Source organism: Fragaria vesca, linkage group LG4, assembly GCF_000184155.1.
Source record: "Fragaria vesca subsp. vesca linkage group LG4, FraVesHawaii_1.0, whole genome shotgun sequence".
NCBI classification, from domain to species: domain Eukaryota; kingdom Viridiplantae; phylum Streptophyta; class Magnoliopsida; order Rosales; family Rosaceae; genus Fragaria; species Fragaria vesca.
Window position 1 is genome coordinate 5,836,072 of NC_020494.1, and position 13,923 is coordinate 5,849,994.

Here is a 13,923-nt window from a genome sequence, read left to right on the forward strand (position 1 = left end):
TCTGCATGGGGTAGTAGTAGTCTTGGCGTGATAATATTCAATTTAGTTGCATCACTTAATTGGGACCACGAAGACCTTCATCAGCTCTTACATCTTTTATTTTGTTTCTACTTAATAATTTTCCTTATCTTTTTATTTAATAAAAAGAAAAAGAAAAAAATGATAATTCTCAGTTTCCCGTAAGCCTCGGCCCTAGCCTCTCTATTTATACCCTTCTCTTCTTCCCTGTCTTTTGCATCTCCATCCAACCCTAAAAGCCTTAAGCCTCTAGCGACCCTATTTCCAGTTTCCACAGTCTAAAGCTTCCTCTCCAAAATCTTAAACAGAAGAGTCATCAATTGGGGCAATACTTTCATATATGTTCGTGTACAAGTCATAGTTGAAGCTGCCAGCATGATCTCAACCTCTCTCAGATTTCTGAGGGAAGCTCAGATCATGTGGTAGTTTCACCTGTTGTTTGTAGCATGAAGCCGATCGAAACCCTAATTCAAAACCCCTTTATCCTTGTCCAGATTTTAATTCCCTGCTGAAAACCCTAGAAAAAGGTATGTGGGAATCACGATCTCTTGTGTCTGTAATTTTGGGTTTTTTGTGTTCTGTGGCCTGTGTTAATTACTCGGCGTCTTGGTTTTATGTTTTGTTCTTGGTCGGAACTTTTAGACGGAAATGTCAACTGTATAGGTTTGGGATTTGTAGGTTTTTGAAGGATAGGATTTGTGTGTCTCCTTCACGAAGTTCGAGGATTTCAAGATCCCCCAAGTGTACTGGTGCTTTTTTTAAAAATAAAGTGTACTGGTGCTTTGGTGATTGAGCCATGGCTATCACTGATCCGATCCAACCTGAGTAATAACTAACTAGTCTTTTTGATAGTTAACCTGCTGGTGCGGTCAGTAGTATCTATTTGACATAGATGTTCTGATACAAACATAAATTTCTAGTTGAGAACTTGAGATTCCTGGTACCTGTATGGTATTGTCTGCAGGCCTAAATTTTTTTACCTCTTAGCTCTGAAATTATCGTCTTAATTTAGATCTTGGTTAATTTGATAATGTGAGATGACTTTACTAGGGTTGTGAGTAAATAGAGTCGATCTTATAGGATGACTCTGTTAGTGTTTACATGTGGTTATTTGTGCTAAACTCTTTTGGTTCTCCTGAAAAAGAGATCCAGTTTAGAAGAGCTTAGCCGCATAATGTGATAATTCAGACCATAGTGTGTCTTCAGCTGAAATAAGACCAAATTTATATCGCTCACCTTCTTTCTTTTCTAAACTCAAATTATGAAATTGTTGGGGCGCAATGTTTCAAGGTAGTGAATCTGATGTAGCCTAGAGATTATATGATTTTAGAAGAGAATATTGTGGATCGTTTGGATTACTGAACACTCAGCCAACAAAAGACCAAACACAAAAATTTATTAGCACTCTTTGGATTTGCTGATCCTATTTGCAGGCAGTCTTTTGTTCTGCGAAGTATCATCTTGGGCTTCATCCAAATCTCATGCATGCATATAGACAGCAAGATGAAAAATTGAATAAACTGTTTTGAGTGATTAAACCATAGTTTTCTGTAAATCTTTATTATGAGAGGAGTTTGTCTTACCGTACTTACTGAATGCATGTAGACCAGTTCAACAAAATCTGAGAAGTTTGAGTTGCAAATATATAAATTTTTATGCAGTTGATGTAATTTCTGGACTGCGAACCCATGTGAAACACTTCAATTTCTTCCATATGGAAATTTACAACCTCTCTCTCTCTCTCNCTCTCTCTCTCTCTATCTCGACTCTACTCTCTGTAACNCTCGTACTANGTCTACGTACGTAACGTACGTTCGTACCGAACGTTACGTTACGTACCGGTTACTACGTTACGTACGTACGTACGTACGTACGTCGTACGTACGTTCGTACGTACGTACGTACGTACGTTACGTACGTACGTACGCTACTACTACTACTACTACTACTCTACTACTACTACTACTTACTACTTACGTACTTACGTACGTTACTACTACTACTAACTTACGTTACTTACGTTACGTACTTACGTTACGTTACTACTTACTACTTACTACTACGTACTACTCTCTCCTCTCTCTCTCTCTCTCTCTCTCTCTCTCTCTCTCTCTCTCTCTCTCTCTCTCTCTCTCTCTCTCTCCATTAAGAGTTTGTATGACCTTTGGTCGACCTCTCACCATCTTTTGGCACATTGTAATGTATAAATGGAAAAGATTCCACATATGGAGTTTTCAGATTTTGCTTCTCACGTCAAGTGTTTATTGATTCTCCCAATTCTTTCCCAGAGCTTTGATCTGTCAATTTCTTTCTCGGAGGACCTTCAAACTGATTAAGATAGTTATGAATAAAACAAACAAGACTGGTCTTCTCTCGATTGTATCTACTAATCTCTCAACACATTCATGAGCATATGTCAATTAGAACTTTTTTGAAATGACTTTTTCTGTCTAGCAATGACCATAGAATTCAAGAATTCAATAACGATACGACGGAATGTTGGGGGAAAAAAAGGAGGATATGACGGAGAAGTATGAAATGATATATTTAGGTCTAGCTTGCATCAGTTTCTGTTCTTGAGCATTGGTGTTAATTATCATCAAGTAGTGATATCATCTACGTGAATTCACCAAAACAAATAAGCTCAAGTATGTGAGCAATTGGAAAATAACTGATTGTGAACGAGGAATTGTCAGAGGAAGATGGAAGCAGAGCTACATACTCAACAATTTGCAGAAGTTTAGTGGGAAAGCTAACATCATTCTTGATAGCAACAAACCATATATACATCACGTATATTGGAACTTAGAAGTCTTTCAAAATTCATGCATAATCCGACTCAAATAATATGAGAAACTATAAGGTTCGTGAACAAAATTAAATAAAATGACTAACGACTCAATTAAGTTAGTCCTTTTGGAGCAGCAACAGGTTGTTAAATAATAGTTAACACTAAACAGAGTGAGTAGAGTGTAAGGTTAGTGATCAACTTTGAAATTTTTAGTGAGTTCAAGTGATCTTCTTTTATTGGGATGAAACATTAATCTAAACACATATATGTGTATCAAGATAATTGACCTAGTTTTCATTAAGGTGGATATGGACCCTAATTATATGATTAGTAGCTTACGATTCCATAAAAGCAAATATAAAATCATGCTTTAAAGGGTCGTCTATGATACTGAGATGTATATCATACACTTATTTACAACTTACTGAATCAAAATTACAATTTCATTTATTCAAATTTACAACAACAAAGTTACCCAATTCGTTTTACACATTAACATATAAATGAACCAAGGTACCACATCCACAATAATTTGTTTACGAGCATCTTTAGCAATACTAGCCATTTTTAAGTTAAATTTTAGTCAAATTAGCTAAAATGTCATTTTGGCTAGCCACTTTAGAAATACGATTACATTAATGTTCTCTATTTTAGCTAGTATTACATCAACATTATTCTTTAAATAAAGATTAAATAGTTTAAATATATTTATATATCACGTAAAATATCTTACAAGGAATGTATTAAATTATAGCTAACCTCATCTAATTCATCTCGCTAGCTATGTTTAGCTAGCGAGATAACTAAAAGTTATAATAGCTAAATTTTGGCTAGTCTGCTAGAGCTCCGAAAATATTAAAAAAAAAACTAAACACGCTGTCTAAAATAACTAAAAGCTAAAATAAAGAGTCTGTTAAAGTTGCTCTAAGCTTAAGCTTGTAAAAATGTTATAATTCGAGTCGTGACTGATCTCTTGAACTAAAACTACCCAAAACAATAACTCTCTTTATAGGGTGACAACAAATTTTGAACTAAATACACTTTTATAGATGTCAAGCTTGAGAGAGAGAAAGAGAGAAAACACGTATTCCTGCCTTCTCAAATTATACATAAAATGAGCCCAACAAAAAAAAAACCATACATAAAATGAGCTACGTACTTTTGTGACCACTAGTGTACTATTAGATATCAAACGCCCCGACACATGTGCGCTTTGGAGTGGTGAAATGATGGAGGGCAACTCCTTTAGAAGCTACGCAATATATGACATTGCAAACCCTATTGGCTTGCCTCCTTTATGTTTGGAATGAGACACAAATACGTAAGATTGGAACCCAGATAAACAATCACATGTCTCAAGAAATGTTCTAACTGCAATGCAAACATCGACTCCCACAATATCCCACAACGTACTCATAGTATTAAAATAATGCATAACACTAGTGTGAATCTCTTCTGGTTGTGTACACTCCATATGCATTATAGAGACCCTTAATCCAGTTTCTCTGTCTTCTCTGTTTTGAAGCTTTCCTATGAAAAAAGGCTGAACTCATGTCACCCTCTTTCAACTATGGAGCTTTGGATCGCTACCTTCAATAGACTTCTTGCTGCTTTCACAATGCACTAAGTTGAGCATGTAAACTTGTTCATCAAATTGATTAGGTGAAAACGGTACTCTCATTAGATCATGAAGCTTCTTCTGCAACATCTTAGTTTCATTCTTTTCTTTTCTTTTTGTGCAGAAATCACATCTTGGTGCCAATATAAAAGATTACGTCCTTTTTCTTGAACCTTCAAACCAAGCTCCAAGCTGCAACATGACATTTCAAAGGTAGTTCTTATGTTCATTACTTCATTACGACATCATCTCTCCAAACTCCAAAGCAGTGCAACTCCATGAGAGTTATCATCACATTGATAGGCAATACTCCTTGCAAAAAGCTTGTTGCGTACTTCATCAATGAGGGAGGTTAAGCAACGGTTTCACAAAGAAAAATGAGGCTAGAGTTTTTGGCTTGAACAATGTTTTCTAAAGCTCGTTGGTTCTCTACATTCCTAACTCTTCCGCATTTCCAGGTAAGAATATTGATCAGCCAAGTTGGTCAAGCACGGTACTACTCGAGCATGGTAAATAACTTGGCTATGTTATGAGCTCATCTTTGGTGCATGCTTGTCCCTATTAAGTTTGTCAACTACCCTTGTAATGTTATTGTTTGGACAATACTGCTTTTTCATGATTTACTACTGTTGTAAATTTTGAATTCTTCGTTTTCATTTTCAGATGCTTTTCAAAGAAAACCGGTACTTATGGTTTGAGAAAAACCTTTCAAGAGTGACCCAAACATTTTCTACAGAACTATAAAACTTGATTCATTAATTAACCTTTACTTTACAGAGAGCATAGAACTGACAAACATCCCATAATGGGTGATCTACACTGCAGACTAAGGACCTGTTGTTACCTATGATCAATGAACTCTAGCACTATCATCACTGACCTAAACTGGGAATATAGCTTTTCCTTTTCTTCCCTCCTGCTATACTTTAAACTGGAAGACCTTGAGCCATGCATACATGGTTTGTCTAACAAGAAGGAATTTTGACCATGACGAACGAGCATTTCCGAATTGCAGCATCTTTCTCAGCAATCCTAACCAACCTCTTCAACTTCTAACAATAAAACATTACTCTCTTTACATTCTCCTTTAAAGCTGGCAATGGCCGGACTCCAGACTCTCCTGCAGTCCGTGTGCCCTTACCAGCATGACCAATAGAGCCATTTTCCTGCAGATCTGGCCCCATATAAAATCGAGCACGGAAAGCAGCCAAATGTGCATAATATACCGGAGGTACTGCATCAGATTTCCACAAAATAGGTCCATTGCAATTAGAATTTGTAACGGCAGAAAATTTTGAACATAGAAATGATATTATAAGCAAAAATTACTCAACAAGGAAGAATGGCCTACCAACAGACACGGAGCGGGTGCACCTTGCATATGTGTAGCAAAGATTGTTTGTCAACGACTGGATTCCATCAGGAGTAAAATTATTCTCATCCCAGAGAACATGGTAGTGAGCCGGCCGGCTTGTCCCCTGCAATTATAAGACACTCTTAAATTCCCATACAGAGAAATAAAGAGACAGCGAGAGTAAGAGATTAATAAAGTCTTTACCTGTATACCAGCATGGCTGCAGAGATAGAAATCAAATTCTGTAGGATGGCATATCTTGGTATCAACCACAGTGCCTGACAACAATACAACAACAAATGTAAAGATGTGGAATTGTAATTTCTCAACAATATGTCGGATAAAACATGTTTCAAGATAGTTTAACCTTCAACCAAAAAAAATAAAAGAAAACATGTAATTGTAACCTTACCAGGCAGTATGTTGCCGCTCTTATCTACACTGCTCCTGTCCCTATGGTTATTGGCAAATAATCGTGTGTGGTGCCGCTTTTGTACTATAATGAAAGTCACTGGCGGTTGATAGTTGGGTTCCAGAGAAGCACATGCCTGTAAGCATATTACTACTTAGCAATCCGACAAAAACTCCCTCCTTTACATCTAGTAAGTTTATAATGGTGATAAAGATACAAAATATATGAAGTCTCACCTTCCTAATCGCATCAAGCTCATAAAGTAAGACTTGATAAAATTGCCCTTCACTTACGCCATCCCTGCTCGGAAATTATATTATAAAAGGAACAAACCAGAAAAGAAAGAACCGACTACTTGAAGCATAACCTAAGTGTTTGTTACATACTTGCAGTTCCAATTTTGGAATTTCGTCACTAAAAAGTGTGCTAGAACGCTAATTTACCTGTAAAATATAATCCTGAGAGGCTTCTGCCCTGTCGCTTTCCTAAAGGAAACCAAAAGATCCCTGCACAAAAGAGAACATGACACTAAGATGCATGTATTATAATTTCTTGGGTAAAATATTCAGACGTAATGTTAACACCTCACAAAAAGAGTAAAAGGTAACACGTTTATGCTAGCAGAACATCCAAGGAACAAAAATGAAAAGAGTTTGGGGGAATATGCTGTGCTTGTATAGAGGGAAATAAGAGAAAAGATTCAGAAAATTGCCAAGAAATAAATGTTAAAGTTCCATTACCGAATCATGCCGCCACTGACTGTGCCACGAACAGGGTCCTGCCATGTCTTGTACAAATCTTGTATCAGTTCCTGTCTGTGAGGTTGAGCACAAACTAACCCAGCATATTTGGTCACTTCCGGCCAATCCTGGGAAGCCACTACCTACAGAAGCAAAATCATCAATCATTCGTTAGCAACAATAGTTTCACCTCTCAACATATAATCAATTTCATGTGGTAGAGAGATGTACCGCAGCAATAGAGGGACTGGTGTCTTCTCCATTCTCCGGGTGAGTCACATCTGCTCCGAAAATTATGGTTGGTATATCACTGACTAAAGGTATCCTGCAGCTGATGGCATCCAAAAGTACAGTGTTTCTGCCACCCATCTGCAGCATGGATGAGTCCAAGAACCATCAGGATTCAGATATGTAGAGCAATAAATCGTGTGATATGAATACAATAGCCTTCCATGACCATACAAAAGCAATTACTTTTGCCATACAATTGTTAGGACAAATAATAAGAATCCATTCTCATACTCAAGCTGCTGACTTTATCCCAAGTAGAATGTGTTAAAATATCATTCACGCTTGATCTGCTTGGCACTCTTTCCATCTTAAATTGATTTTAGACAAATGCAGTAATGTGCTACACAATGCACTGAAACTAATTTAGAAATTTGTAGACTCGTTCATGCATAAGATTTTGGGGATTATACAAACCTTAACATTTATCTTCAGGGACACATTAGCCAAATACTGTTTGCTAATCTTGAAAACGTGCTTTGTAAGACAGCATTGCGAGATTAATCCAAGATCTGTTTCACATATTCGCTTGATATCACCTAAAATAGCAGAATCAGGTTAGAACTCAGTATATGATTAAGTTATCTTTGAGCAAAACACTTAACTGGAATATGACCTACCATACAGGGACCCATTGTTGTCAGGCAAAATAGCCAATAAGAGCTCTAGTTCTTTTCCTTTTGTTTTGTTCATGGATGCATGATATACATGCTTTAGAGCTTTCTCTACTTGCTCAGGCCTGGCATTGTAGATTGGAATTACAGGTTCTGGATTAAATTCCTACAAGACAACATAATATAGTTATAACTCCATGCAAATATAATGAAAGAGAAGGCTTCATATGTAAAAAAAGAAATAAATACCATGCCAGATACTTGACACATCTGACCAAGTTCACTACAAAATCCACGAGCAACACTCTCTTGCACACTCCGTGAGAAGTTAATACAAGCCCACCGGCTAACTGGCATCCCATTGATCATTTTCTGCAATACATGAATAGCAGGAAATCAGAGGTAGACACTACGACTGATATCTCCTTCTAATGCCTGATTTACATTAGATAGATGAAATTAAGAAGTGCAGAAGTTCTATAAAACAACAGGCTATATTGAACCAAAAAGGTTTTCAATGGTGATTAGGATTTGTTTGTAGATTACGCATAAACTGTTACAAGCAAATCAGAGGTAGACACTACGACTGATATCTCCTTCTAATGCCTGATTAACATTAGATAGATGAAATTAAGAAATGCAGAAGTTCTATAAAACAACAGGCTATATTGAATCAAAAGGGGTTTCAGTGGTGATTAGGATTTGTTTGTAGATTACGCATAAACAGTTACACGCATTACATATGTGATCACCATTTTTCCATTAATCAAATACATTACATATAGAGTGCTTAAATTCAGCAAGTATAGTACCTTGTTCATCATATTCCACTGACCTACTTGAGGCAAACAATTCTTTTCTTTTCCTGTTTCATGATACTTCAGCTGCAGATGAATTTGATGTCAGATGTTGAACAATGAGAAAATATTATCAATCAAACATTAAGATGTTAGGAGGGAAAACATACCCAAGGGGCTGGAAGAATTCGAGCCTCAACTGAAGCGAGCTTTTCACTGATTTTGATCCCAAACTCATTAGCATAAGGGTCTTGGTCATAAGCATTCTGTTGAACGGTCTGCTTGTGTATGAAACCAATAGGATATATCATTACTTGTATGAAAACAACAAAAAGGTAACATACTATCAACAACATTTCATCAATAGTATCATATCATATGTGTAGCTATTCTTTTACTACCTAGGTAGCATAGATGCTCTACAGTTTGCAAAGAAATATTGACATGACTCCATTTTCTTTGCATCAACTTCACTACTATAGTGAACCATATTAGTTGAACACTAAAATTCATTTTATCTCTAATTCTGAGTCCATAATAAACCAACCTATCAGCCAATTTCTAAACCTTTTTTTCCTCACACGCCACCATTGATTACAAAAATAGAATATTTCCTTGTGAGGAAAGCAAGGAAAGTAAAAAGAAATTGGCTATGACTGAACTATAAAAAAATTACCTGGAGGATATCATTTTCACGATCCCTAGGCCTTTGACATGTAACTTTTAAAAGAGCAGTAATTTGTTTCTCATTCAACCTTTTTGTATATCGTTGCCCCTCAACAATTTTACAGGCCTGCAAGAGTTTTAAGCATGTGAATTCACCACAAAACCTGTGATAAGAAAATTGTGAGTAAATTTCCATTAGGACAGACCTCCATTGGTAAATAATTTGCCTTCTTCTGATTTCCGCCAACTTGAAGGCAAGGAAGATGTCCATGTTGAATTGTAAAGCCATACATCTCCTGGAAGTATTCAATTACAGATTTCATCGTCGAGTTCTCATCAACAGGAAACCTGACAAAAGATAACATCAGTATATAGCAACTAGAACAATAGCACAAGTGGATCAAGAATCAAGAAAAAGAAAAGAATTACAGCTTCTATTCCTTTCCATGCAAAGTATCTAAAAGCCTGAAGTGAGCAAATTTATGCTATTGTCAAACTTACACAAGCTAACATCAGTATATAGCAACTACAACAATAGCACATGTCGATCAAGAATCAAGAAAAAGAAAAGAATTACAGCTTCAATTCCTTTCCATGAAAGTATCTGAAAGCCTGAAGTGAGCAAATTTATGCTATTGTCAAACTTACACTAGCTCTCTTGTAGGTTGAGATGTCAGTCCTGACACTCGATACTTTCTTCGAACACTTCCTCTGTGGGTAACTTCAACTTTCACCCCTCTAAGAGCCTTCTTAATCTGGCAGCCATATAAAAGACACTAGATTACATCAGATAACAAGGATAATATATATTGATATATGTATATATTTAGAAAATCACCTTTACACGGTCAGCATCAGACAATGTCCTAGATAGAACATCTTTTCCCAGAAGCTGGGCCACAAACTCTATTACAGGGAGAGGCTCAATAAATGCAGCTGAAGCCATATCTATGACATGGGAAGAGAAAAACGAAATATGAGACAGGTCATTTGAGAATAACCATAAGTACGTTCTGTTTGAAACACCATTAAACAGCAATTTACTCACCAACATTGAGGGAGAGACCCATTTGGGTAGGCCTTATACTTTGGTAAAACCCACACCATGACTCCAACCCCTCACCAAGCCGTTGTGGTGTTCGGATATTAGGTGAAAAAAAAGATCTTCCAATGGGACAGTACCTGCACCAGGGAAGTGTTCATCAGGTGATTAACAAACTTTTATCTACACACCAGAAGTGCGTAACAAGTTTTATGAGAAATTTTACCTTTTTGCTGAGAGCTCTCTTAAAACAATGTCAAGAATTTGGAGAGCCTCCTGGGGAGCATCAGCACATTTACCGGCCAGAAACTGGCTCAAATGATACATGTTTGCTCGAGCAACAAATTTAATCACCACTTTATATTCCCTTTCTCTTCTGAAATATTATACACATGTAAAGATTAAAGTTAATCCTTCTGGATCAACGATGATAAATCAAATTGCTCATCAAACATTCAACCTAATACATAATCACAATATATTCTTGGAAATGTCTCAACTTTGATGGTATTTCTCATCTTGTTATTCTATCCAGTGGCGTAGCCAGAAACCACAAGTAGAAGAGTCAAAAATTTAAATAATAATGCCACATAAAATAAAAATATAATTTTATGAATAATATAAAAATTTATAAATCATTAGAATATTTCGAAAACAAAATAACAAATCTCAATCACAATAATTGCAAGTAGAATCTTCTAAAGCATCCATATTTGCAAGTTTTTGATTATGAAGGATGTCGACGACATGAAAAAAAAAACGATTAAAACTGCTTATAGAGGTACAGGAAAATCAATCACAATAATTTATTGATTAGGAAAACATATTAATTTAAAAGACAAACAAGAAGTTAAAGTGTTAAACTAGGAATTTGTTTTAATTGATTAGGATTAGATGTTTAGTAAAAAATAAAGAGATCCACACGCGATAGGAGTTTTTTTTTTCTCAACAAACACACGTGATAGGAGTTGAACACTACTAATTGCTGTAATTAATATTTTTTGTCAAACTCTTTCTCTTATTGGTTAGATTTTAGAAGGGTCAAATTTAGTGCCAGCATCATATATCCATAAAAAAACTGACCAATCAGATACACTATAACCTAATCTAAAATCTGAGGGGCGTCAGCTGACTTCTCTCGTCCCCCCTTTAGCTACGCCACTGGTTCTATCATTGTTCTCATATATCTTATTTTAATCCAACAATGATTTATTTTATCTTAATCCAACTGATCCTATGATAAATCGTAAAGGAAGAGGGAGGCAATGTCCTTACTTTCGGCCATCAATTCGCTCTTCTTCATCACTAAGCTTGATGTTAAACTCCTTCCAAACAAAGGGTAGCTCACCAGCAGTGTACAGACTCTTTCTACCATCATAAGCAGGCAGTCTCATTCCTAGGTCAGATTCTCTGTACAGTCTCACCAGTTCCGCCATGATAGCTCTGTTCACAACTCTAGAAGTAACTTCGGGAGTTATGCTAACCTGCAAAAGTCAGACCACTGATGGTGAAAAGGCAAACAAAACATTTAGAACAAAATTAAAGGCCAAAACTTAATCTCATAAATGCTAGTAGAAGAAAAGGACATGGTGAAAACAGTAAGCTTTACGAATTTCCTATGCAATGCAACAGCAACTGTGAAAATATTAATACTCAGATTAAGGCAAGGGTCCCAAATTAATTTTCTGCCACAGCACATCAATGAACCGTCTTAATTATAAGAAAAAGACCCATCAAAGAAAACGAGCTTACATCATAATGGTTCAAGTCCTTGTCTGGTAACTCTGCAAAGAAATGGTTGGCCTTTACAACACACTTTATTCCAGCTTGTCCATAACCAGGCCGAGGTGCAAAGCTCAAAGACTTGCTGGAAGTGGGGAAACCCATCTCCATGGCACATGAATTCCCACCATTTTCCAATGAGCCATTTGTAGTAGTAACAATAGGACCTCCTCCAGCCAGGTTTGGTAAGGCTGGAATATGAGCCACTGTGCAGTGTCGTGAACTAGGCCTCATAAAAACATCGCCTTGATCGGACTTTCGACCACCTCTACCCCTTCTCCTTCCTCTGTTCTTAGTTGGAGGTGAAGTTTGGTTCTGAGTTTTGGGGTTTTGAGGTTCTGGGGTTGGTGGGCCTTTGCCATTTTGGGCAGTTTTGGGTGCCTTCTGAACTGGGTTTGCTGAGTTCTGTATATGGGTTTTGATCACAAGGTGTTGCTCTGAGCTCTCCTTCATTTTCCTGATAGGCATGTTTGGTAACTGAACTACAACAAAGCACAAGCCTTTGTTCTAAAAGAGACCAGCTTCACCAGATTGCACACTAACAGAGTATCCTTCTTCCGTTTTAGTCTTTACTCAATTCTCCACCAGATTCAATACTACCTACTCTGAAATACCCAAAACCAAACACAGAAAAACTGCACGTCAGCAAAAAGTGACCGGAAAACTTACCAAAGCAGTGAATAACCAGACACAATAATGAGATTTCATCAGTCCCATACGCCAAGTAATAAGTACGGGACTACGGGTAAGTAAATGTCCTGACTTTACTTTCATTGAAGATGAAAGACATTACTGTTCCTTTCCAAAACTGAAAATAACCCACTATTCACCTCCATTTCAGTAGATTTACCCTTTACAAAATTCACATACATACAAAACTGAAATCCAAATCTATAGACAAGTAACAGCTACAGTTTCTTCTTTGACATGAAATTACATAGCCATCAATAAAAAACATAACCAATCCCAGAGATTTGCAAACAAGATTCACAGAACACGAAAACCAACACAGAACTCGCAGCTCAATACCAGGTTTGCAAGTTTAAAATAAAAATAAAAATGCAGAGACAATACAAGTCATTACCCAAAACCCAAAGTGGTTCTTCAGATGCTTCTATAAGCAAAGCCCAATGAGCATGAATTTTCCAGACAGTAACAATTAAAAAAGGAATAGAAACTGGGAAAATGGAGGAACCCAGGAGACAAAACTGAAAATTTGTGATCATCCACAAAATGAATAAGCCCAAGCAGATAAAAACACAAGAAAAAACATAGACAAGAAATATCTGAATGAGATATAATAACAAAAATAATACCAGCTGTTATAGAAGACAGGATTTGAAGCAAAGCTTGTGAGTTGTGACTTGCAATTAGGAAACCAAGAATAAAAACACCCAGAAAGAGCCAAAATTCAAGAACAAAACCAAGGAGAAGGAATAAACATTGAAAAGGGCAAGTGAAATCACTATCTCATGGATACACGAAATTAATGCCAAGGAGAAAAAGCCACCACCATTAAATACACTACACAACTCCAAAGACCAAACAAGAACTCACTATCTACTCACCAACCAACCGCTCATTTAAGCTGATAAAAAGAAGCAAGAAGAAGAACCCAAACTCAAACTAAACAACCAGCAATGCTCTTGAAGACAACGATCACAACACAAGAACGTTGAAGTTGTTAAAAGGGTGACAAGAGGGGAGTGTCATATAAGAGATGTGGGTGTTGTGTTGTGTGGGGATTCAGATTCAGCTAGAGAGAGAGAGAGAGAGAGAGAGAGAGAGCAGGAAGGGAAGA

The 13,923-nt window shown here is 36.7% G+C and overlaps 1 protein-coding gene across 1 annotated transcript; it reads right to left on the reverse strand.

The window, feature by feature from the left end:
- Window positions 1-5,157: 5,157 nt before the first annotated feature.
- Window positions 5,158-13,330, reverse strand: LOC101301861 (protein argonaute 10-like). Its single transcript, XM_004296543.1, has 22 exons — window positions 13,207-13,330; window positions 12,093-12,727; window positions 11,616-11,824; window positions 10,567-10,716; window positions 10,347-10,480; window positions 10,137-10,246; window positions 9,947-10,053; window positions 9,505-9,646; window positions 9,309-9,425; window positions 8,803-8,910; window positions 8,648-8,719; window positions 8,085-8,207; window positions 7,842-8,001; window positions 7,639-7,760; window positions 7,165-7,302; window positions 6,934-7,076; window positions 6,637-6,699; window positions 6,430-6,493; window positions 6,194-6,329; window positions 5,986-6,059; window positions 5,779-5,905; window positions 5,158-5,661 (listed from the first exon to the last, which is right to left on the reverse strand). The coding sequence occupies exons 2-22, from the start codon at window positions 12,588-12,590 to the stop codon at window positions 5,480-5,482; spliced, it is 2,979 nt and encodes a 992-aa protein (XP_004296591.1). The 5' UTR covers window positions 12,591-12,727; window positions 13,207-13,330; the 3' UTR covers window positions 5,158-5,479.
- Between the last annotated feature and the right edge of the window lie 593 nt (window positions 13,331-13,923).